Source organism: Apiotrichum porosum, assembly GCF_003942205.1.
Source record: "Apiotrichum porosum strain DSM 27194 chromosome Unknown scaffold_11, whole genome shotgun sequence".
In the NCBI taxonomy this organism is placed as follows: Eukaryota; Fungi; Basidiomycota; class Tremellomycetes; order Trichosporonales; family Trichosporonaceae; genus Apiotrichum; species Apiotrichum porosum.
The window spans coordinates 875,952-899,278 of record NW_021167118.1 but is presented as its reverse complement, the minus strand read 5'-3'; the positions used below and the strand labels follow the sequence as shown (position 1 = coordinate 899,278).

The window sequence follows — 23,327 nt, the reverse complement described above, 5'->3', positions numbered from 1 at the left end:
ACCCTCAGACCACACACACCATGGCCGCCATCATCCGGCCGTCGCCGTCCGTCGCATCCTTGCTGCGCACACAGTATGCGCCGTTCAAGGTCGCTCGCACAGCAGCATATATCGCTCAGAGGGCAGGACCGAGCGCGGAACAGACCCGGTCCTACGGGACCCGACAGCTGCCGGCGCCAGTCGACCTCGCCTTCGACGTGATTGAGCCCAAGGATGTCCGCATCGCCGACCAGAGCATGGTCATCTGCCATGGCCTTTTTGGTTCCAAGCAGAACTGGCGAAGCCTGGCGAAGGCGTTCGCTCAAAAGCTGGGGATGAACGTTTACACTCTGGTGTGTGGTGTGCTACAGAATAGACTGTTGAGGTTCCATGTTGCTGACTACATCGTCCTTGCCCACCTCCGCTCCCTCTCCCCGCCGACCTCCTGCCGACCTCCTCTTACCGCTCCTCCCAACGTATGCGTCTACCTACAACCGGCCATGAACGGACTCTCGCCCACAGGACATGCGCAACCACGGAGTCTCCCCGCACGTCAAGCCGCACAACTACGACGCCATGGCAGCGGACATTGCCCTCTTTGTGGAGAAGCAGGGGCTCAAGAACGTCAACCTCCTCGGACACAGCATGGGCGGCAAGGCGGTCATGGCGTACGCGCTCAACAGCGACCTCAACGGGCCCCTCCGTTCCCTCATGTCCGTGGACATGACCCCAGCTATCGGCAAGGTGTCTCCCGAGTTAGTCACCGAGAAGGATGTACCTGATCCAGTCGGGCTGACCATTTGTCCAGGTTTGAGGCGTACACCGATAACATGCTGGAAATTGAGCATGCCAAAGTGGCGAACCGTCACGACGCCGACAAGATCCTGCACAAGGTCGAGAAGGTGAGTGCCACTGAGCGTGCAAGCTCTTTCTAACAGCGCAGAACAAGAGCACCCGCCAGTTCCTCCTCACCAACATGGTGTCCGACCAGGACGAGTCTGGCAAGTCGTTCCTGCGCTTCCGTCTCCCCGTCCAGCTTCTCAAGGAGGAGGTGCCCTCCATCGGCGAGTTCCCCTACACGCCCCCTCCTCCCGTGTCGGCCACGTCTCCGCAGTGGATGGGCCCGGTGCTCGTCCTCAAGGGCGCGCAGTCAAAGTACGTGAACAGGCGCAACATTCCCATCTGCGAGGCCTTCTTCCCCAACTGCCGTGTCGAGATTCTCGACGCTGGCCACTGGGTGCACGCTGAGAAGCCTGCCGAGACGGTCGAGCTTGTGGGCCAGTTCATCCTCGATGGCAAGTGATGCAACATAGATAGATACAAGGCAGCGCCCATCACCCGTCACGGCGCCCTGCGTTGTGCGTGTTGACAGAATGCTTCGCGAGTGATGGGATCAGCGCATCAGAGGATCAAAGGGCCCCTGGGCTGTCAAAGGGGATATGATGGAGCCGCCCCCCGGCTGTCCTAACATGCTCCACTTGCACACCACTCACTTGTCGTTACTCACCACCCATTCTTCCTTTTGCGCCCACACTCCACTCCCCTTCTACACTCTCGCAATGGTCACCCACGATACACTCGTACGCTGTCTCGCGGCTCATTGACCCTACTGACACCAAGGGTGTCATGGCCGAGTTCCTCGACGACATTTCACGCGCAGGCCCGCACGTTGCTGTCCTAGCCTTGGATAACACCCGGACACACCAACGCGTCATGCACGTCCGCGCGCCCGAGTGTTATTCCAACAAGGTTCTCAAGGTCACCGTCGAGCTACAGGGCAAATACCCGTGGGTTGCTCCGCCATGAGTTGGAGTTGGACACCCAGCTGACTGTCAGGCTCGAGCCGCCAAAGTTCTTCCTCGACCCCGTCCCGTTCCACCCCAACGTCGCAGTCGATGGAAGGATGTGTGAGCTAAATGGGTTATCTGACCTGGTAGTAGCTAACCCTACAGCACTCTACGTACGCAGCCGAGCCGTGGCCTTGTGCTGACGACCAGATACCAAAAGGCGAGCACGTCTGGGACCCCACCATGTCACTGTTTGAAATGGGCCTCCAAGTGCGCACCGTCCTCGCCACCGTCATCGGTCACCGTGCCCCGGCGCACCGTGCGAGCTTGCTCAACCTCGACGCGCTCAATGCCAGCAAGAAACTGGGGGGAAACAGCACCAAGGCAATGCGCCAACTGGCGTACTCCCGGCAACAGTTTGACAGCGTCGCTGCGGCGGGCTTTGACATGCCGACAATGGGACTCATGACCCCGCCGCTGACCGGCGAGACGGCACACACGGTGATGAAGAAGCTGCGCACGCACAAGATGATGCGTATTTTCCACGTTGGCAAGCCTCTGGAGCCTTACGAAGTGAGGGACCTGGTGCAGAGGATCGAGCTGGGGGCCATGGACAAGGACGAGGAAGGCTGGACGAAGCAGGCTCCTGCCGCTCTTCCTGCAACAGGTCCAATGGGGAACGTTGCCGGGATGATGATCATGTCGTTGGCCCAGAGCTTTGCGCTTCCCCAGCCCCAACCTTCTTCGACCTCGACATACACTCCCAGTGCCGCGACGGCGTCCACGGGACCGTACATTGCGACACCTACAGCTGTCGCCAATTCGACTTATCCCACCACACCGCCGTCCACGATTGCCACACCAGTGCCTCCATCAAGCACACCCCGGTCCAACCCTTCGACCTCGCTCACGATCGACACCCAGGCTTCTCCAACGAGACCGAAGGCCTCTCCCACAAAGCCCAGGAGGTCTCCAACAAAGCCCAGGGCGTCTGCAACAAAGACTAAGACTACGACCAAAGCAAAGTCGCCGGCCAAGACCAAAGCTGCGACCGAGACGCCGACATCAGCCAAGCCGAGGAAGCGGAGCAAGGTCGCAGACGACGATTACGAGGGTGGCAATGAGCCAGTTGTGGACACTTGAGCTGTGGGCGATGATGGATGAGACATACATGTGTATTGCATCTTGTAGCCTGTGAAGTATACATGCCAACCATGCAACATGCTTGTGATCTTGTACTGGCCAGGACTGGGAGGTGACCGCTCCGATTCGCCACCCAACGACCAGGTGGGCCAAAAGCCCGGTTTAGTCACCCGGTTGCTTTGTTTTGGCCATTTCCACCGTTCCTCCACCACCCACCTTTCTACAATTTCATCCATCTCTCTCCGCGGGGTCATGTAACCCATGTCCTTCGCCTCGTTTCGCCTCGACACGCTCAACTTGGCCCCCGACCAGCTCGCAGCGTGCACACGTGGTAAGCATCTTGCGGTTCACAGCTGCCTGCTACCTCGCACGCGTATTCACACGGTGGTTGAGCTCACTTCCACCCTCTCCTCCTCCTGCTGACCCTCCAGCCAACCTCTCCACCGCATCCGACGTCCTCCTCCTCGCGCCTGCCGACCTCTCGCGCAAGCTCCGCAATGCGGGCTCCAACCTCAGTGCCCCCGATCTCGTCCGCTCCGTGTCGCGCGCGATCGTTCCAAAGTCCCAGCCCCTGTCGACCCGCGCCGACGCACTCGTGATCCGCACAGGCGACACGCATGTCGACGCGCTCCTCGGCGGCGGGATACGTGCAGGCTGCATCACCGAGCTGGTGGGCGAGAGCGCTGCGGGAAAGTCGCACATGACGCTGCTCCTCGCGCTCGCTGTGCAACAACCTGCCCTGTGTGATTCCCCCGGCGGGGCGATCGTCATCAACTCGGAGCGCGTGCTCGAAACGCAGCGGCTGGTGCAGCTGGCGGGTGTGGTGCGCGAACGGCATCATGGCGGGCCGCCCACGCGCGAACTGCTGGATAACATCCACACGTCCCGCGTCGCCGACGTCGACGCGCTCGAGCATGCCCTGCAGTTTGTCGTTCCGCACATGCTGGCCGAGCGCAAGTCCTCGTCTGGGTCTGCGCTTCTCGGCGAAGTGATCGTTGAGGGTTCTACAACGCCAGCGCCTGCACGCGGCTTGAAACCTATCCGCCTGCTCATTCTCGACTCGCTCGCAGCCCTGTTCCGCGGCGACACCGAACGCAGCCGCAACGGCCTCGTCGAGCGGTCCAAGCACGTGGCCTTCATCTCGGACAGGCTCAAAGCCATGGCGGTGGAGTATGGTGTCGCTGTCGTGGTCGTCAACCAGGTCAAGGACGTGTTTGGCTGGAGCGGCGGCCCGGGCTCCAGTGGTTCCCAGTCCTCCCAACCTGCCCTCACAAACACCCTCCCACCAGCCCCTACGATGCTGTGGGCCACCCAGGCCCGGCATTTCGCCCAGATGGCAGGCCACAACAAGGAGGCGGCACTCGGTATTCCGTGGGCCAACGCGGTCAACACGCGTCTCATGCTCGCGCGGACCGGACGTCGACGCATGGTCACCCTCCAGGACATGGTACGGGCTCCGAAACGGCCTCGAGCAGGAGCGGCGGCGAGCAACGACGATCCCGACGCGCCGTTTGTCCCTCCACCGGGGCTCGAGGTGGACGAGTCCAAGGCAACGCTCATCCGGCGCATGTGTCTCGTCTTCTCCCCATTCGCTCCGCCCGGCACCCTCGACTATGTCCTCACGGGATCGGGTCTGCACGCGCTCCCCGGGTCGTTCCGCGCCGTCGACCTCGGCCCGGCCCTTCGACGACGAGACGCCAGGTTGCGCACGGCATGGGCTAGCAGGGAAGAGGAGAGGGCAGGGCACAGGAGGGAGCCGCAGAGCACGCCTCTGCCAGCCACGCAGGTCGACGACACGGACGTGTTCGACGACCTCGGTGACCTCCCACCCGAGTTTTGGGAAGGACTGGATGCGTTGGATGAAGAGCCCATGGCCGTGGGTGTGGTGGATTGAGGAGGGAGTGGGATATGTGATAGATATATGTATATTACTTCACTCTAGCATCTGCTCTTCACGACCTCGCATGGAAGAGAGCTCCAACTGAACGTACAGTGCGCTAACTGTTAGTTGTGGATGTCGTGGTGCCTGAAACATGATACCCGACGCGACCTCACGACCCGCGATCGTCGTCCACACCTCCGCGCCACTGGCGTCACTACCACCCACTAACTCTCAACCACATTGATCATGAGAGGTGAGCTATAAGTGCAGGGCTATACAGCTGACGTTCCACAGTCCTCGTCACAGGCGGCTCGGGGCTCGTCGGCTCGGCTGTGCGCTACATTACAGAGCACGAGACTGGGCGGTTCGGCGGCAACAACCAAGGCGCGGAGGAGTGGGTGTTCGTCAGCAGCGCCGAGTGCGATCTGCGGTACGTATCGAGGGAGTAGACAAGAGCGATAGGGAGAGGTGGTGCTGACGCCTGTGGAGCGACTTTGAGGCCACCAAATCCCTCTTTGCGCGAGTACGGCCTACACATGTGTTGCACTTGGCTGCCAGAGGTGGGTACGGGAGAGCATACAAGTGACCCAGGACGACATGGCTGACGGTCGGCAACGCTAGTTGGGGGCCTGTTTGCCAACATGCAGCAGCCGGCCGACTTTATGCGGGACAACCTCGCCATCAACGACAGCGTCCTCCAGAACGCCCATGACTTTGGGGTGAGCGTGAGCGCAGCGGGGCTGGGGCTCGCACGTCGGGTACGGGGACTCGGCACGGCTCGTCTACCCGGCTACCTTCCCCCACCCCAGCTTCGTGAAGCAGCCACCTAGCTGACAAGACAGGTAGAAAAGGTCGTTTCGTGTCTCTCGACGTGTATCTTCCCGGACGCCGTGAGCCAGCTACTATGGTCTCGTGAAGCTGACAGGATCAAAGGTAGACTACCCACTCACGGAAGCGAAGGTCCACCTCGGCCCGCCGCACGCAAGTAACTTTGGGTACGCGTACGCAAAGCGTATGGTCGACGTTCAGAACAAGTACGTCTGCAGCTGCCGAATACTGGACTGAATCAAGCTGACCTACCAGGGCGTACCACCAGCAATACGGCGACATGTTCACCAGCGTGATCCCCACCAGTGAGCTCGCGCCTTTCGGTCGAGCCAAACTCACAAGCTCACAATCTTCCCTGCAGATGTCTTTGGCCCCGGAGACAACTACAACCTCACCTCTGCGCACGTCATCCCGGCCCTCATGCACAAGTGTTACCTCTCCCTCAGCCCCGGTGCGCCGCCGTTCGTGGTGGCCGGCACCGGCCGGCCGCTGCGGCAGTTTGTGTACAGCCGCGATCTGGCGCGACTGATGGTGTGGGCTGTGCGCGAGTATGTGGATGTGGAGCCCATCATCCTGAGCCGTGAGTTCCCACGGCGGAACGTCCGAGTATGGGGGCGGGGCAGGCTGACCCCACTTTACAGCGTCTGAGCATGACGAGGTGTCCATCGCCACCGTCGCGACTGCCATTGCGCGGACTATGGGCATCAACGCCCCGCTTACTTTCGACACGGCCAAGCCGGACGGTCAGTTTCGTAAACCCGCGAGTAACGCAAAGCTCGTGTCTCTGTTGCCAGAGTTCAAGTTTACTCCGTTTGACGAGGCACTTAAAGAGTCGACAGAGTGGTTTGTGCAACACTACGACAAGGGCGCGAGGGTGTAGCCACAGGCAGGCAACGCGTTCGGCTAAGGTGACATGGGTACTGGCATCCTCCGCTCTCTGTATCAAACCCCTCCCTCTCTCTCACTTCATGTATCGCCTACTTCTCTCCTTGGTGTATCGTGACGGGTCACTGTTTTTGTCTACTTGGACGCCTCGGGTGCGGCAGCGGGAGCCGAAGTCGACTCAGTGACGGTGTACCCGTCAGGGGGAGCGGGGCCGGTGGGCTCGGCGACCTCGGCAACCACCTCAGCAGCCTTGGCTGCGGGAGGAGGAGGAGGGGGGGCAGTAGTGGGGGTGGTGGGGGAAGCAGCCTGGGTGGCAGCGGGAGGACCACCAGCGGTACCGAGCGAGTCGATGGTGTGGCGGGCCTGCTCGCCCAGCGCGCCGCCGACCGCCACAGCCGCCGCGCCGAGACCCTGTGCGGCGATCGTTGCCTGGTGCCACGAGTTGGACGCGAGGGCCTTGAACTCGTCTGTAGGGCTTGCGGGAGCAGCGGCCGGAGCCTGTGTGTTGGGGGACGCAAGGGTAGCAGTGTAGCTGTAGGTTGCTGGGGCGGAGGTGGGGAGAACAGGCTCGGCGGCGGCGCGGCCAGTGAGCCTTGACGCAAGGGCGTTGCCGGCCCAGAGAACGTTGGAGGCGATGCTCTCGCCCCATCCGACCTTGGGGCCGGTGATGGGCCCGCCGGTCTCGTACTCGTCGTCAACGAACAGCATCTTGTCCTCCCACATGTTGTGGGCCTTGAGCTCGGCCTGGAGGGCGGTACAGGCCTGCTCGGTTGCCTCCCACGCGTCGGGGTTGGTGCTGAGGTGTGAGCATGCGTGTGCGCGGGGAGTGTGCGCGGGGCACAGCGTGTGGCTGCAACATCGACATCGGGGTGACAGTCTTCAAAACAAGTGCACGAGACAGTGGCGCGGACGCACGGTCGGGTCGCCCCGGACAAACCGGCGGCAACTTGTTCACACAGGAGCTCCATCACAACTCACCTGTCCTTCATGTCGATGCGGACCTGGCCAATGCTCCTGCCATCGTCGCGGGGGGCTGGGGTGAAGACGAACGACGGGTGCTCGTTCTTGGACTTGGTCTTTTGGACGGGCGAGTTGCGCGCGAGGACAAAGGCTGACGAGCCAATGCTGAGAGTGAGGACCTCTGCGGGGCGCGTGGGAGGGGCGGCTGGGAGGAGGGAGAGGGCGAGGTCGCCCTGTGCGAGGGGGACGGGAGTGGCTCCTGGTGCTGGGAGGTGGAACGCCGTGACGGCGGGGATGGTGATGAGGGTGGTCATTGTGTGTACGGGGTGTGGGGTGTTGTTTATATGGAGAAGGAGTGATATGGAGAGAAACGTATAGAGAGTGTGAAAGGGAGCCAGACGAGCGGCGAGTAATGCGTTACGTACGAGGCGTGCGAGCGGGTGAGACATGTGCGCTGGCGGTGACCGCTTTAGACTGTGGTGCCCCGCGTATTAGACAGCGTTTGTTATTTCCTAAAGAGGAAGTGAATTCCCATCTAATACGTCATGCCATACCCGCCCACCCACCCAGCGAAAGCTGTCTCAGCAGCGTGAAGTGTTCGTCAGCAACAGGGCCTAGCCCAACGGTCAAGCCGCATCTCTTAAAAGAAACCCATCTGTTGCTCGCTTTCGTTCTCTCCCACGCACCGTCCGCTTTCATGGCAACAACCGCATCCATCCGCAACACTTTCCATTCCACTCGTCTTCTCCACACATCTACCCGCCGCGCCTTTCCCTGCGCCCTCCCCAAGAAACAGCAACAATTGGCAGCCTTCTTGCCCCAGCGTCCCACGACTAAACTTCCCACGTTCACCTCTTCGTCTTCTTTCTCCACTTCATCCACATCCACCATGGGCATTACTGACTGGGCCGACAAGAAGGATGGCGCTTTCAAGCGCCAGGTGTCGAGCTTCCGCGACCACATTGAGCCCAACGGCCAGTTCCCGCCGGAGAAGGGTTAGTCACGGATTGTTTGTTTTGGTTGTTTACCTGACCACTCTTTGATCAGACCGCTACCACCTCTACGTCTCGTACGCATGCCCCTGGGCCCACCGTACCCTCATCGTTCGCAAGCTGAAGGGTCTGGACGAGTTTATCGGTACGTTTGCGTGGCATCCTGTTTAACACGGCTCTTAACACTCCCCGACAGACGTCTCCGTTGTCCACCCTCAGATGCTCGATGGCGGCTGGCACTTTGAGACCCCTGAGAACGCCGAAAAGGAGGCCAAGCCCGCCTCTGCCCACGACTTTGACTCGTTCCCCGCTGCGACTGCCGACAAGCTCCACGGGTTCAACTATGTCTCCGAGCTGTACAAGAAGGCGCAGCCCGACTATGCCGCTCGCTTCACCGTCCCCGTCCTCTGGGACAAGAAGGAGAACACGATCGTGAGCAACGAGTCGGCGGAGATCATCCGCGACTTGACTCAGGCGTTCGACTCGCTCCTTCCCGAGGGCGCTGCCAAGGACCTCGACCTCTACCCCGAGGAGCTGCGCGGCGAGATTGACTCTTTCAACGAGTGGGTCTACGACGGCATCAACAACGGTGTCTACAAGTGCGGCTTCGCTACGTCCCAGACGGCCTACAGTGCTGCTGCCGAGCAGCTCGCCAAGTCGCTGGACCGTGTCGAGGACATTCTCTCGGATGGCCGCGACTACTTCATCGCAGGCCGCCTGACCGAGGCCGACGTTCGCCTCTTCACCACCATTGTCCGTTACGACCCCGTCTACTATGTCCACTTCAAGTGCAACTGGGGTCTTAGTGAGCTCCTCGTCGCGATCGGAGATAGCTAACAGCAGTCCGCCACGACTACCCCAACATCAACCGCTGGCTCAAGAACCTTTACTGGAACAACCCTGCGTTCAAGGACACCACCAACTTTGAGCGTGAGTAGCAGGATCTACCTATGTGTAGTCCTCATTGAACAGCTGCTGACATGTCCAGACATCAAGGAGCACTACTAGTGAGCTATCATTGCACTTCATAGCTGACCCCACAGCTACTCCCACGCGCAGATCAACCCGTACAGGATCGTCCCGTACGGCCCCAACGTCGACATTGAGCCCCTCGACGACAGCAAGCGCAAGCGTGGTGACGCCGGCGACGGCGCCAACAAGGCTGCCAAGAACGCCTAAGTGCGCGAAAAGGCGGGATGCAGGTGAAAGGAGTATCGGTCCGAGCTCCGACTGTGGGGCCTGGAGCGTTGAGTGATCTTCGGTGATTGTCCGTCGCGATGCAGCTGTTCCCTTTGTGCGATGTGGGAAGCCCGTTCCACTGATTGTCGTGTACGCCCCGTCACCGTGCCGAGGGGTGTCAAACATGGCTTTCTGACGCGGCTCCAGCAGAACAAGGCTCCTGACAGTTGACCACTCTCACTCACCCTTATCATCTAAAACCATGGACAGGCCATCGGTGGACGTACCGCGCACGCCCACGCCCACACTTCGCTCCACCTACCTAGCTCAAGACACACCCGTCCAAGAGCGACACTACGCGCACTACAACACCCGGCCAGGACCCAGAGGCAACCTCCATCGCAACCTGTTGCGTGATCTCGACGGCGTCGCCCATAACCACGGCGAGGCCATGGACGTACACCCCTTTGTGCGCGCGACGGCCGTGTCGCCCCGTAACCCCAGGCAGCGCGAGTACTCGCTGGTCGAGCGTGCTGTTCCCGGGCGGCAAAACACCTTCGACTTTGGCTCTGGACACGCTGCACCAGCAACATGCACGCACATGGACACGGACTCGCGCTTCCTCGACCCGCGCGATCCGGCACCCACTCCGTCACCCACGCCTCCGCCCAAGGACCGGCCTCGTGCACCGACTCCCATCCCGATCGTGAGGACCGCTGACCTCCTCCGCCCCCCGCACGCACTGGCGGCCCGTCCCAGGCCGAGGCCGAGTATGCCGCATTCCGTCCATGCGTCGGAGGCGTCTCCGTACACCGCGGCCACCGGCTTTGGCGTAACGGGCAGAACGGCGACGGTGTACAATGCCAACCCGCAACGTGGTGGTGTCCCTCTCCCTCCTCCTCGTCCTGATACCACGCCAACGCCGCAGGGCGAGCTGTCTACCTCGCCGAGGAGTAGGAAGTGGTGGACGGTCGTGTACGCGGCGTCAGAGCCGTTTCTGCGTGTCGTGCTGTCTGTGGCTGCCACGGTCGTTTTGGGCGCCAGCCTTGCGATGCAGGACGCTGGCACAACCAACCCAGCTTCTGGAGATGCCACGCTTTTGTAAGTGTGCCGCTAGGTTTGTTATTGCACTAGCTGACAGACTCAGTTGCGCTCGGCCCCAAGTCACGACCACGCCCCCACTTTCCGCCACGGCCGCAGCGGTCGTCGCTGCTGCATTTGGCCTGACAGCGACACTCGCAGCGGTGCATGTCGCCACGGCAAGCCTGCACGCCGTGCTGTTCGTCACCCTCGCCCTGCCTTGGGGATACCTCGCGCGCGCTAGCTCTCGGAGTGGCACATCAAAGTCCCGGGCGTATCGAGCCCCGTCACCGCCATTCTGTACGCCGGAACACTCGTCCAGCCCTGCTCTAAGGCCACTCAAGCTGGTCCCGCGGGCCACACTGGCTCGTCCGTCTACTGCGGGTGCGAGATTGGCCTTGGCCGAAGCTTCTCTCCTCCCCCTGGCCCACCGGCACGATATCGGCTGGGCGTGGTGGGCGTGGCACGCTCATCGCCGCTCCCCGCTTGCCCACGTGTTGGCCATGTTGGCGTGGTGCGCGTGTGTGGCTGCTGTGAGTCGGATATGGACGGCTGGGTGATCCCCTCGAGGAAGAAGTCATGGCTGACAATCAAGCTTGGGGTGGGTCTTGCCGCAGACGCCCACGGGACAGCCGCATGGCTGGTCGTGGTCGCCATGGTGCTCCTCCTCGACGCACTGTGGCACGCTGCCACATACCTGTTCCATCTGGTACGTCCTGGACCTGTGAATTCAACACTCACGTCCGCAGCGCTCGTCCTGGGCAGCATTCGCCCACCCACCCGTGCCCCCCTTCCCTCGGCATCCTGACACGGTCCTCGCGGCTCAAACCGCATGTGCACCGCGCACAGTCATGTTTGGCTCGCGGACCGTCAGCGCCATCCTCGCCAGCGAAGCGACGACACCGCGGTCTGCGGCGCGTTCGATCCCGACAGTCGGCTCCTTGCTCTCCCACGCGTCGCCTTCACAAGTACCGCCTGTACCGCCCCTGCCCCGCTCGACGGGGTCGTCGGCGTACGCCACGCCTTCCACGACGCTCACCCCGCCGTCCCCGTCGGTCGCATCGTCCTCGTCGTCGACATCGACCTCGCAAGCCTCCTCCTCGGCAAGCGCCACGCCCACCGCGCAAGCAGCAGCGTCCGCCGCCAGCCTCGGCATAGACCCCAGCACCTGGCCGGCACTGTACGCGTCCGACCCGCTGCTCGCGCCGCTCCTCGCCGCCATACTCCGCGGACCGTCCATGTCGCCCGGCAGCACCGCAACCGACTTTGCCCTCGACGACGACGGGCTGCTGTACCTCGCCCCCGCGCCGTCGGGGCGACATGCCCGTGTCCTCGGCCAAGGTCGCGCCCAAAGGCACAGCCACAGTGTTCGCCTGGTCCCGCCGGCGAGCGCGCGAGTGTGGCTGCTGGCGTATTCAGCCGAGAGGAGCACGGCTGCGGACGGCGGGCTGTTGAGAGCTCTGCCGAGGGCGTTCTGGTGGCCCGGGATGGAGGCGGATATCGCCGCTTGGGAAAGTGTGGATGCGTAGGAGTGAGATGGTGTAAAATTGGGAGGGAGGCTCGAGCAGGCTCTCGACCACCCGCCGGTCCTAGTGTACTTGACATATATCCCCCGCTCTCGTGGGGGCCTTTTCTCCATGCTATGTTACAAAACCTACACATATACACATGACGTACACACTCTTCACCAATGCTCGTCCATCTCATCCATGGGCGCATGTTGCTGGCCGGGACCGTTGTCGGCGGCGTCGTGTTCGTGGCTGTCTGCACCGTGGCGCCGGAGACGTGCGACGTTTAGTGCCGCGAGGAGACGGTTGGTCTCTTCGTATCCGACACGGACGGCCTCGTGGTCGTGCGTCGCTGGGGAAGGCACAGGACCCGCTGGCGGTGGTACAATGGCCGGGGAGAAGGGGACGGGGGAAGACTCGTATGGGCTTGAGACGAGGCCCGGCGTAGCTAGCGGAGTACGCTGGGCGTAGCGGTATGGTGTGGGGACAAGGCCGTAAGGGTTGGACTGCGGTGTGGTGTGGGTGTTGTACACTTGTGACGCTGGTGTCGGTGGATCGCTGGTGAGTGGGCCGCCGTCCACTCGTGCGCGGTGCTAGAAAGATGATGTCAGCTAGGGAAGCAACCTTTCTTAACAACAGCTGACTCACCAGAGAGTACAAAAGGGCGTTCTGGGCCGCATACTCTGCTCCCCACTCGCGCATGCGTTCATCTTCTGTCCACTCGTCGTCACCGCGGAATGGAGTGGACGATGGCGGCCGGTGGCGCACGGGGGAAGAAGACATGTTGGCGGGGTGGGTCGCCGCTGGTTCGGGGGTCTGTGCGGGCTGGTGCAGTGCCGACGCCGACCTCGCGCGAGCGTATCGGGCAGCTGGAGAGCTCTCGATCTGCATTTGCATGTGCATTTGCATTTGTGTTTCGGGTTGAGAGTGCGACTGAGTGTGGGTTGCTGCCGTCGTCGTCGGCGCGGACGCAGTGTTGGGGACGTTGCTGCTGGTCGCTGGGTTCTGGAGGTATTCCCAAGCACGCTGACGGCGGCGTTCGACACCTGCGCGGCGCATCCATGCCGTCGAGCTTTCGGCCATGTCGTCGTCGTCGTCTCGGCGACGCAGTGGAGAGCTTGTGGCTGCCTGAGAACTCGACGCGTGAGCGTCATCATCGCCTTCCTCGATGTTGCGTGAGGTGTGTTGATGATGACTGTAAGGGTCTGGACGCCACACAGGCGGCGGAGGGGGCGGCACAAACATGCTGCTGCCGCCGTTGCTGGTGCGAGAGGTTGATGCGGCGTTGCCAGACGAGGTGGTCCACTCTCCTCTTCTGCGTCTCTTCAACAACACCTCCAAGGGCGAAGCAAGAGTGTCGCCTCCATAAGCCGGCGAGGGCGAGCGAGCCCGCTTACTGCGCGACGGGGCGACAAGGTCGGCCATGGGGGTGGCGACGCCCGGCGCAGGAGGCGGGTTGGGGGTAGGAGAGTGCGTTGGTGGGGAGGGAGAGGAGAGGGGGAGGTCGTGTGACTGTGCTGATTGTTGTGGGCGATGTGTAGAGAGACCAAGTGTGTTCAAATGTTGCAACCACAAGAGTGTTGTTGGTGGCTGGCTCATGACCTTCGGATATGACACACTCGGCCAGGGCGGCGAGCAGCGGCGTCATTTCCAGTGGACATTTTATGACGTGTGATAGATGTACCATGTCCGCCACTCGAATAAACCGGGGGGCAGTAATAAACCATATCCTGCCGGATGCAGGTCGTTGCCTTTCCCTTGTCAAAAGTTGGCCACCTAACTGCTGCTGCAATCAGTTCACGTCAACATTCCTCCCTCACCGCGCGCACCATGGAGGACGAATCATTCGAGGGCGACACCTCTGCCTTTGTCACAGGCGATGACTTTATTGGGTTTGACATCCCAAGCGCTGGGCCCTCGCGCAGCCCTTCGCCCGATGCCGCCTCAACTCGCCCTCCTTCCGCCAGTTCACCAAAGGGCAAGAGCCGAGCCTACGACCGCGAAGGCGAGGCGACCGACGCGTCGACCGACAAGCCCAAGAACCGTTCTGAGAAACGAAAGGAGAGCAAGCGTAAGGGAAAGGGCAAAGAGCCCGAACCCAAGCGTCCCAAGGTCGACGAGGGCGACCGTGTCGGTCCTCGCAACTTGAAAGAGGAGCGCAAGGCTGCCGAACGTGCCGCGCCGTGGGCCGAGGATGTCGACTGGGAGGGATGCACCAACCCTGCTGAAATGTGAGTTGGACGTGGCTGGCTTGAGCCTGCACTAACTCTTCAGGCTCAACGACGAGATCCACGCGTTCTACCGCCTCATGTCTCCCACGCGTGGGGAATACGAAGTGCGCAAGACCATGATTGAGCTCATTTCATACACGATCCGCCGCGAGTGGCGAGACGCCGAGGTGTCTGCCTTTGGATCATGGCAGACCCAGATGTACCTTCCGATGGGCGACATTGACCTGGTGGTCAGCAACCCGCGGTTCACCGAGAGCTCCAAGGTCAAGCTGCTACACGAGCTCGCACGCATCATCCGTCACAGCGGTATCACCAACACGGTTGCGGCCATCACAAGGGCAAGAGTCCCCATTATCAAGTTTGTGACGACGGACGGACACATCAACGTCGACATTTCGCTCAACCAGGGCAACGGCGTGTCTGCTGCCCATATCATGACGCACTATCTTGACGCGCTGCCGGGCGCGCGCGAGCTGATTCTCGTTCTCAAGTCGTACCTCTCGCAGCGGTCCATGAACGAGGTGTTCACTGGCGGTTTGGGATCGTACTCTGCCATTTGCCTGGTACTGTCTTTCCTGCAAACCCACCCCAAAGTGCGCAACAGCGAGATTGACCCGCACCGCAACCTGGGTGTCCTGCTTGTCGAGTTCTTTGAGCTGTACGGCCGCAACTACAACTACGACGACGTCACCATTGCGGTCCGTCGCGGTGGAGGCTACTGCACCAAGCGCAGCCGTGGATGGAATAACCACACGCAACCGTACCTTCTCTCGATCCAGGACCCGCAAGACCCCGTCAATGACGTTTCGAAAACGTCGTTTGGGATTCGCCAGGTCAAGCTCACTTTGGCTGGGGCATACGAGCTCCTCACTGCGCGCCTGTTTGAGGCCGCCGAGGTCATTGCGACGCGTGCCAAATCAAAGCGTGATCGCGAGCCACTGGACCCGCAACAGATGACCATTCTCGGCAAGATTATGGGTGTCACAAAGGAGACCAACAAGTTTCGTCGCGAGATCGAGTACCTCGCCACCAACCGGATCCTGCAGCGTAAACTCGCCGACGCGATTGCGAGGTATGGCCCGATCCGCGACGACGAAACGGTGCATCCCAAGCACCGCGACACCACGTCTGCGCACCTCTCGTCGGCCATTACGGGCGTGCGCTCGTCGTCGCCGGATGCTTCGTTGCCCAGCGACGACGACGCCGCTGTCGGTGCCATTCTCGTCGACGACGACGAAGACAACGACATGGATTCGTCAAACAGCGAGTTTGAGCTGTCGAGCATTAGCGGGATGGACGAGCCCCTCCCGCGCCCCGGCAAGAACAGGTACATGAGCGTCAGCGAGGACGAGGTCGAGGAGTCGCGCTACGAGATCGCCACCAACAAAAGGGTGAACGCCAATGGCAACGGCAAGAGCCAGGCCAATGGCAATGGCCATGCCAGCAGCAGCAGCAACCGCGCGGCGTCGGTGCCCGCTACCAAACCCTCGCGCGAACCCACGCCGAGGTTATCCAAGTCCAAACCCGCGTCGCGTATCCCATCCCCACAGGCCGGTGCCACGGCCGCCGACGCGCCATCGCCGCGCGACAGGGCTGCCGAGCGCGAAAGGCTCAAGCGCAAGCAGCACGAGAGGAAGGCGTTTTGGGCCTCCAAGGGCGTGCTGGAGGCGAGCGAAGAGTCCGAGGGGAGCGAGTAGAGGCGAGGCGAGGAGAGGAGAGGAGAGGTCGTGGGCAATGGCACACGGTGGGACGAAGTCATATTGACCATGCATCTTGTCACCTGTTCATCTTATCGCCTGTCAGTGTGGACACTGGCTGTGCTGGCTGATCTCGTTACATGCGTTATCGTACAAGTGTAATCTACTGCTCTCGTCGCGAGTGTGGCACGCGGGGGGCCACACGCTACTAGTTTCGTCCAATGCCGGCGCGCTCGCCGAGCTTGGCGGTACGGTCTGCGAGGTTTCCGGCGTACGTGTTGGCCAAGTTGGACAGGTTGGCCATGAGGCCGCCCGAGTTGCCGTGGACCTTGACCTGTGGGTGTGTGTGAGCAAAAAAACGGTGGGCAAGAAGGGGTACACAGCCTCGACTGGACTCACCATGATGGTCGGCTCCTGCGGATCCTGGATGCCTTCCTCCCTTGCCTTGCGCCTGATCGTATCCATGACCTCGCTGACCGCGCTGCGGTCCAGGTCGTCGCGGGAGCGCATGATGCTGTCCACAAAGTCGAGCTGCGGGCCGTGCACTTTTGCAAACTTCCAATAGTCCATAAACACCATGTCCGGGGACGCAGACAGCATCGAGGCCACTTGGTCCATGACGTCAAACGACTGCTCGAGCTCGGCGGGCTGCTTGTACGCCGAGAAAAAGTCGAAGGCCTGGGAAATGTCGTTGCGGATCTTTTGGGCGGCGACGGGCATGCGCAGTGCGTTGGCCGGGGCGCGGCGCAGGGCCGTGAGGTAGACGATGAGGAAGGCGTCGAGCATGTCCTCGATGACAATCTCGTAGATGGACGGGTTGAGGTGGGCGCTATAGTCGCCGAGGTAGTCGCGCATCGTCTCGACGATTTGCGGCAGCAGGCTGTCGGTGTACCACTGCGGCGTGATAAGGGCGCGGGTGGCCGGGCGGAGGTCGTTGAAGACAATCTCGACGAGCGCAGACGTACACCGCTTGGCAACGTCGAGGTATCCGTCAATGGCCTCGTTGAGGCGGTCGGCAATGACGGCCTTGTACTTGTCCGACACGAGCGGCTCGAGACGGTGCTGCAGTGCCTCGGTGTAGTCTGCGGCGCGCAGCTGGTCGTTTGCCAGGGCAATGACATACTCGACCAAGCCGCCGGCCACCTCCTCGGGTTTGCGCTCGGCCTGGAGCCGGGCCTCGTCGGCGACAATCTTGACCCATTCGGCCTGGACGCGGCGCATGACTTTGGCGCATTCCGTGACGACGCGCGACAGGACGGCACCTTGGTTGGAATCGAGCGCCAGGTCGATCTGCTGGTTGACAAGCTGGAAGAAATCGACCACGCCGTCCATGCCAAACAGGCCGTCGGCGCCAATGTTGGGTTCCGACGCACGCCATTTAAACTTGCCCGTCTCCTCGCGCTGGAGGTTGATGGTCCACTCGTCGAGTTTTGTAATGATGAGTCGCACATAGTCTTCAATGAGGTCCTGGCTCTTGCCGTCCAGCAGGGGAGGCTGGAGCCATTCCTTGGGCACCTCGAGCTCCTTCATGCTCTGGCGATACTCCTTTGTCCACGCGTGCAGGTGCAGCAGGACCTGGGCCTCGGGTGCGTCCGCCACGACTTTACGCAAAATGTCGTTCAGGCCCTTGTGGTACTTTTTGATCATGCGCTGCACAATCTCATAGTCGGCAGGGAACAGCGGGTCGACGTCGTCCTTGATGCGGATAATGTCCTTGTAGATGAACTGGAGCTCGTCGATAAACGTCATGAGGTCGTCCCGGTTGGCGTCATAGTGGCGCTGGTACGCGTCGACAATGGCCTTGTCCAAGGCATCGAGAAACTTGTGGCGGTAATTCTTGATCACGCGCGCGTTGGCCTGCATGGAGCGAAACTTGGCAGAATTGTCGGCCGTCCCCACTTTACGCATGAGACGCAGGGCCACGGCCTTTTCGTCCTCTTTGCTCTCAAACGCAATCACCTTGAGCAGCCGGACCACGGTGCCGCCGTACCCTCGGCGGGCGAGCTCGACGACGTTGGATGAAATCTCCCACATCCACGCCTCAAACTCCTGGCCCACTTGGTCCAGAGGCTCAAACCACCGTGTAAGGATTTGCTTGTCGGCAGCGTCGCCGCGCTTGGCCTCGTGCATCGTCTCGTTGCGGAACGCCTCGAGCTGTTGCAGTTGGAAATGGATCGGGAGCAGGTTGGGTGCCGACGAGATGGGGCCATGGGACCGGTCGTCGTCGAGCAGCGCGCCCAGGTACTGCACCTTGTCTGCCATGCTCTGCAGCTGGCTGACCATTTTGGCCGTCTGCGAAAAGTTGCGGTGGACAGACGACACGCGCGTAATCTTCTCAAACGTCTCGCCTTCATCCTTGTCGCGCTTGAGCTTTTCCACCTCGATCATCTCCTCGCGGATGAGTCCAGCGGCCGCACGGCTTTCTTGCAGCTTGATCAGGGCGTCGCGCGTCGCGTCCAGCTGTAACCGGACACCTTCTTGCAACTTGGCGTCGAGCGTCGCCTTCTCCTTGAGCAGCTTGTTGCGGTAGGCGGCGAGCTTGACAAGGTCGTCGGGCTGTCGCAGCACCTCGCCCACCGCGGCCGAGGCGGAAAAGGTCGCCATCGTCGCGGTGGGGTACGTGGGGGAGAGGTTGTGTTGAGAAGTGGTGGGAGGAGAGTGGGTGTGTGTGTGTGTGTGTGTGCTGATGCAAAGGTGCCAGCTGACCGACCACCTTGAACAACAGTCGCAGCTGCGGCAACGGGCGCTGTGTCGTCACGTCGCGGCCTCGCCGTCCTCCTGAACGCGTGGTCTCTGCGTGGCACACGGCACACGGCACAGTCCTGTATCACCTCCATAGTCCATGTCATTGTCTCTCGGCCAAAGCTCGGCACAATCTGGTGCGTGACAGCGGTGGAGGCCAACGGGCTGGGCGCGAGAAGCATTACTGCGACAAGCTCTGCATCTCTCTGCATCTCTGCTCCCCAATCTCCCTCGTCTCTCGCCGCCACCTGGTTCACGACCTTTTCTTATGGACGACATCCTTCCTTGGTACGGTAGAGACTGCGGTGTGCGGATATGGTCTGCGCGCGCGGTCTCTGCCTGTTCACCCCTCAATAGCCGCACCACCCACACACCTGCTGGCCGTTGGGTGTGCCGGATGGCAACAGCTGGTGCTGGCAGCTGGCAGCCGGCGTCACAGGCTCGCCTGCAACATACATATACTGATGGCCACCTGCGGCAGCCCCCCCACAGCAGCAGTCAGACGTTGTGCAGCGCACCCAATGTCATGACGAGACTCGCCACCACGGCCACCACCCAGAGGAGGCCCCTTCCCCCGACTGTTCGCTCTCACCCGGCCGAGAAACCAACAGACCCAGGTCTGTCAGTCATCCAGGTTGCGGATAGTGCGGATTTCTGGCCCGACATTGCCCGATGTGCAGAGGCAGGGCGGTCACGGCATGTGCCCAGGGCCCCCAGGGTGTGCAAGCGAGCGTGTGTGCGTGTGCCACAAAGGGGGAAACGCCGGGCGGGCCTTCGTCATCGCCGGATAAATGACGTGTCGAGTGTCCGTATCAGCTGCAGCACCCAATGTTTGTGTGCGGTGATGGGTTGTGTGTGTGCCCCGCCGTCAGAGTCAGAGCGTGTGCAGTGTGTGTGCATGTGTGTGTGCCCTCATGCCTCCGGCAGCGCCCGCGCCTGGCTGGGCTGGGGGGGAGTGAAAAGGCGGGACGGTGCGCCAGGCCCACGGCGGCACGAGCGGCGCGCGCATATATAGCCTGGGGGCTCCCTCAAAGTGGCCGCGGCTCTAAATTCCCCCCCTCCACAACCCGTTTTGCGACGTTTTGCCGCCCACTCCGCCCCGGCCGCCGTCATCCACCACCCCGCGCTCGTCATCGTCGTCGACTAAAAGTCCCCCCTCTCTACACACACCCAACAACACACCTAATTGTTGCCATCCATCCATCCACCCAACCCATCCATCCATCCATAATACCAACCCCCATCGCATAGATACCCCCCCTCCCCTCCCCCGCTGCCATCCCCTAGCATTCGCACCCCCCACCCCTGCATATACCATCCCCAAGCGTCCCCGTGCGCGCCACCTTCCTTTTTAAACAACAACTCCACACTCCCCCCCCACTTCCTTCCTTCCCCGCCGGATAACCTGGAGCGAACGGGCCGCACCTTCGCATCCAGTCACATCCGCGCCAGCGTCCAGTTCTTTTTAACAAGGTGTGTGTGACCATGCTACAATCAACACCCATCATGCATGAGCCACCGTGTCATGCTCTCCCCAGCCAAACTACCCCCCCTCCGAAGATGTCAATATTTGTGTAACACGCTGACACGAGGTTTCCCTGCCCTTTTACCTTCCTTGCGCGGTCCTCCCTTTTTATATTGCACCCCTTTTCCTCTCTTTGTCACCATCCACCCCCCTCGTTACACCCACAGCAATGTCTGCTGAGCCAACTCTGAGCACGCCTCCGGCGTCGGAGCAGCCAGTGAAGGCTGAAGTGGTCGTCGCCCCCGTGCAGCTGCAGGAGCAGACGGCTGTGGACAGCAAGCCTCTGATCAACCCGCTGCAGACCGACACGCCTACCACCTCGACGATTGTGGAGCCCCCCAGCTCGCCAAATGCCCTCAATCCGGCATCAGTCCAGGAGCCACCGTCGGCGGTCAACGGCGACACTGAGCCAGCCAATCCGCTCACGCCCGTGTCGCCCGCCCCTCCAGCCGCTGACCCTCCGGTGTCGTCGTCGCTCGCGGCGCCGCCTGTTCCTTCTTCGTCCGTTCCTACTCCACTTCCAGACGCCTTCCCTACCCCAGTTGGCACCACCTTCGACCCCGTTACCACTACCTCCCCCATCCCCGTCGCCGCCCCAGCCGCGCCCAAGGAGGAGCCTCCCGCTCCATCCCCCGCACCAGAGGCCGCCGCCAGCACGCCCATGGACGTTGACGGGCAGGGGTCCAACGTTCTCAAGCGTCCCGGAGACGACCTCGCATCAGAGGACGTGAAGCGTGCCAGGGAGGACGGCACCTCTGCGCCCACCACCCCTGCACCTGCACCTGCTGCTGCTGCTGCTGCTGCTGCTACCGCACCGCCCGTCACCGCTACCCCCGTCGTCGACGCTTCCGCACCAATGCTCGACGCCATGGGCCAGCCCGTCGTCTACCCGTGGACCAATTACGTCGAGCCTGCTCCTCGCAACCCGGGCCCTACCACCCCTCTCACCCTTGCGCAACACAAGTACTTGTCAAAGATTGTTGGATCCCTTTTAAAGTCGAACAACTCGTTCAACTTCAGGGAACCCGTCGACGTTGTTCGTTTCAACATTCCCCACTACCACCAGGTGATTGCGTACCCGATGGACCTCGGCACTGTCAGCACCAAGCTGCATGCGTCGGATCCCCGAGGACCACCCAAGGACAAGTCCAAGCTCGCCAACTGGGACACCTCCAAGGGAACATACACCTCGGCCTCGCAGGTCAGCAAGGACGTCCGCCAGATTTGGGAGAACACTCGCAAATTTAACGGTCGCGATCACGTCGTGTCCCAGGCCGCTGGCAAGCTCGAGGAGCAGTATGAGCGTGCCCTCAGGGGTCTCCCCAGCGAGGTGAGCAGAGAAGAGAGCAAAGGGAAAATATTTGACACAAAGCTAACTTGTTTTGTAGCACGCACCCGCCGCCGCCGCTGCCGCCGCCGTGTCATCCCCAGCCAGCGCCGGTCCCTCGTCTTCGTTTGCTGCCCGCCGCGCGTCCGTCTCACAACCTCCTGTCATCCGCCGCGCCGACGACTCGTCCCGTCCCAAGCGTGACATCCACCCTCCCCCTTCCAAGGACCTCAACTATGAAGGTCCCGGTGCTCTGCGCAAGCCCAAGCGTCGCAACGACCCGCAGCTCCAGTGGGCCGCTCGTACCCTCAACCAGCTCGAAAAGTCGCAAAAGTTCTATGAGATCGTCAGCCACTTCATGTACCCGGTCTCTGAGATTATCGCCGCCATCCCTTCCTACACCACGGTCGTCAAGAAGCCCATGGACCTGTTGATGGTCAAGCAGCGTCTCGAGGACAATGCCTATGAGGAGGTTCAGCAAATAGACGACGACATTCGCCTCATTGTGTCCAACGCTCGCCTCTTCAACCCTCCCGGTGACGCTGTCCACAACGCCGCTGTTGCCCTGCTGCAGCTGTGGTCAGAAAAGTGGCGCTCGCTGCCTCCCAAGCAGGAGATTCGCGACGTCAGCGAGGACCCGGCTGCTGGACCCGAAGAGTTGGACGAGTCGGACGACGAGGACAAGGACACTGTCCGTCTGCGCGAGGCCAAGGCTGAGCGTGCGACCCTTGACCGGGAGATTGCCGACTTGGAGCAGAAGATTGCCCGCAAGCCAAAGCGCAAGGCAAAGGGACCTCCCAAGGGTGCTCGCGAGCCCAAGCAGCCTGCCCAGCGCAAGTACTCGACCAACGCCAGCAAACCGTCGCCCAGCGGTGCTGGTGCTGGTGGCGTCAACGGCAACGGTGTCGCCAAGAAGCCTCGCAAGCCCAAAGAGCCTGCGTACCGCGACGACGACGAGAGCGACGACGAGGTCCAGACCATTACCATTGCGCAAAAGCAGGAGCTGGCCGAAAAGATCCAGATGGCCGAGGCCGAGGTTCTCAGCCAGGCTGTGCAGATTATCCAGTCGACGACCAACATTTCGGGCGACCAGGAGATTGAGCTCGACATTGACTCGCTCCCGCCCGGCACGGTCATCAAGCTGTACAACCTCGTGTGCCGCGGCCGCAAGCGTGGAAAGAAGTCCAAGCCTGCACCGCGCAAGTCTGGCTTTGGCGGCGCTCCCGGTCGCAAGCACCTCAACGAGCAGGAAGAGGCCGACCGCATCCGCAAGATGGAGGCCCAGCTCCAGTCGTTTGAGGGCGGCCGTGGCCCCACTGCCAACGCGTTTGAGGACGAGTCGAGCTCCGAGGAGGAGTCGAGCGACGAGGAGTAGAAGGTGGCGTGTGTGAGTGAGTGTAGTACATATAGGGCGAGAGAGAGAGAGAGGAGACAGTAGGCAGTAGTTATAGCGCAACGGCGGCGTGCGCGTGCCGTGTTCCCCCCCACCGTCACCCCCGAGTGTGTAGATCAGTCCTCGGGTCATATACAGAGAGATGCAGGCAGATCAACAATGTCCAGGAGGTGCTGAGAAGCGAGGTAG

At 61.6% G+C, this 23,327-nt stretch overlaps 11 protein-coding genes across 11 annotated transcripts; 8 read left to right on the top strand and 3 right to left on the bottom strand.

Moving 5' to 3' along the window:
* Window positions 1–20: 20 nt before the first annotated feature.
* Window positions 21–1,282, top strand: EHS24_001962 (uncharacterized protein; the record flags this gene model as incomplete). Its single annotated transcript, XM_028617718.1, has 4 exons — window positions 21–455; window positions 502–734; window positions 788–881; window positions 923–1,282. The coding sequence occupies 4 exons, from the start codon at window positions 21–23 to the stop codon at window positions 1,280–1,282; spliced, it is 1,122 nt and encodes a 373-aa protein (XP_028474181.1).
* A 256-nt stretch (window positions 1,283–1,538) lies between these two features.
* On the top strand, window positions 1,539–2,909 carry EHS24_001961 (uncharacterized protein; the record flags this gene model as incomplete). The annotated part of the gene is made up of 5 exons (XM_028617717.1): window positions 1,539–1,559; window positions 1,600–1,766; window positions 1,816–1,886; window positions 1,932–1,939; window positions 1,977–2,909. The coding sequence occupies 5 exons, from the start codon at window positions 1,539–1,541 to the stop codon at window positions 2,907–2,909; spliced, it is 1,200 nt and encodes a 399-aa protein (XP_028474180.1).
* Window positions 2,910–3,170: 261 nt separating this feature from the next.
* On the top strand, window positions 3,171–4,803 carry EHS24_001960 (uncharacterized protein; the record flags this gene model as incomplete). Its single annotated transcript, XM_028617716.1, has 2 exons — window positions 3,171–3,240; window positions 3,341–4,803. The coding sequence occupies 2 exons, from the start codon at window positions 3,171–3,173 to the stop codon at window positions 4,801–4,803; spliced, it is 1,533 nt and encodes a 510-aa protein (XP_028474179.1).
* A 234-nt stretch (window positions 4,804–5,037) lies between these two features.
* EHS24_001959 (uncharacterized protein) lies at window positions 5,038–6,499 on the top strand (the record flags this gene model as incomplete). Its single annotated transcript, XM_028617715.1, has 9 exons — window positions 5,038–5,044; window positions 5,086–5,221; window positions 5,281–5,351; window positions 5,413–5,510; window positions 5,634–5,681; window positions 5,725–5,825; window positions 5,875–5,924; window positions 5,981–6,199; window positions 6,261–6,499. 9 exons carry the CDS (start codon window positions 5,038–5,040, stop codon window positions 6,497–6,499), a joined length of 969 nt encoding a protein of 322 aa, XP_028474178.1.
* Window positions 6,500–6,639: 140 nt separating this feature from the next.
* Window positions 6,640–7,778, bottom strand: EHS24_001958 (uncharacterized protein; the record flags this gene model as incomplete). The annotated part of the gene is made up of 2 exons (XM_028617714.1): window positions 6,640–7,300; window positions 7,483–7,778. The coding sequence occupies 2 exons, from the start codon at window positions 7,776–7,778 to the stop codon at window positions 6,640–6,642; spliced, it is 957 nt and encodes a 318-aa protein (XP_028474177.1).
* A 575-nt stretch (window positions 7,779–8,353) lies between these two features.
* ECM4_1 (S-glutathionyl-(chloro)hydroquinone reductase) lies at window positions 8,354–9,635 on the top strand (the record flags this gene model as incomplete). Its single annotated transcript, XM_028617713.1, has 6 exons — window positions 8,354–8,459; window positions 8,512–8,601; window positions 8,653–9,261; window positions 9,300–9,386; window positions 9,445–9,463; window positions 9,500–9,635. The coding sequence occupies 6 exons, from the start codon at window positions 8,354–8,356 to the stop codon at window positions 9,633–9,635; spliced, it is 1,047 nt and encodes a 348-aa protein (XP_028474176.1).
* Window positions 9,636–9,897: 262 nt separating this feature from the next.
* EHS24_001956 (uncharacterized protein) lies at window positions 9,898–12,244 on the top strand (the record flags this gene model as incomplete). The annotated part of the gene is made up of 4 exons (XM_028617712.1): window positions 9,898–10,736; window positions 10,783–11,248; window positions 11,311–11,424; window positions 11,465–12,244. 4 exons carry the CDS (start codon window positions 9,898–9,900, stop codon window positions 12,242–12,244), a joined length of 2,199 nt encoding a protein of 732 aa, XP_028474175.1.
* A 155-nt stretch (window positions 12,245–12,399) lies between these two features.
* Window positions 12,400–13,648, bottom strand: EHS24_001955 (uncharacterized protein; the record flags this gene model as incomplete). The annotated part of the gene is made up of 2 exons (XM_028617711.1): window positions 12,400–12,816; window positions 12,872–13,648. The coding sequence occupies 2 exons, from the start codon at window positions 13,646–13,648 to the stop codon at window positions 12,400–12,402; spliced, it is 1,194 nt and encodes a 397-aa protein (XP_028474174.1).
* A 405-nt stretch (window positions 13,649–14,053) lies between these two features.
* Window positions 14,054–16,151, top strand: EHS24_001954 (uncharacterized protein; the record flags this gene model as incomplete). Its single annotated transcript, XM_028617710.1, has 2 exons — window positions 14,054–14,454; window positions 14,498–16,151. The coding sequence occupies 2 exons, from the start codon at window positions 14,054–14,056 to the stop codon at window positions 16,149–16,151; spliced, it is 2,055 nt and encodes a 684-aa protein (XP_028474173.1).
* A 208-nt stretch (window positions 16,152–16,359) lies between these two features.
* SEC6 (SNARE-binding exocyst subunit S6) lies at window positions 16,360–18,755 on the bottom strand (the record flags this gene model as incomplete). Its single annotated transcript, XM_028617709.1, has 2 exons — window positions 16,360–16,485; window positions 16,551–18,755. 2 exons carry the CDS (start codon window positions 18,753–18,755, stop codon window positions 16,360–16,362), a joined length of 2,331 nt encoding a protein of 776 aa, XP_028474172.1.
* Window positions 18,756–20,587: 1,832 nt separating this feature from the next.
* EHS24_001952 (uncharacterized protein) lies at window positions 20,588–23,120 on the top strand (the record flags this gene model as incomplete). Its single annotated transcript, XM_028617708.1, has 2 exons — window positions 20,588–21,748; window positions 21,807–23,120. The coding sequence occupies 2 exons, from the start codon at window positions 20,588–20,590 to the stop codon at window positions 23,118–23,120; spliced, it is 2,475 nt and encodes an 824-aa protein (XP_028474171.1).
* Between the last annotated feature and the right edge of the window lie 207 nt (window positions 23,121–23,327).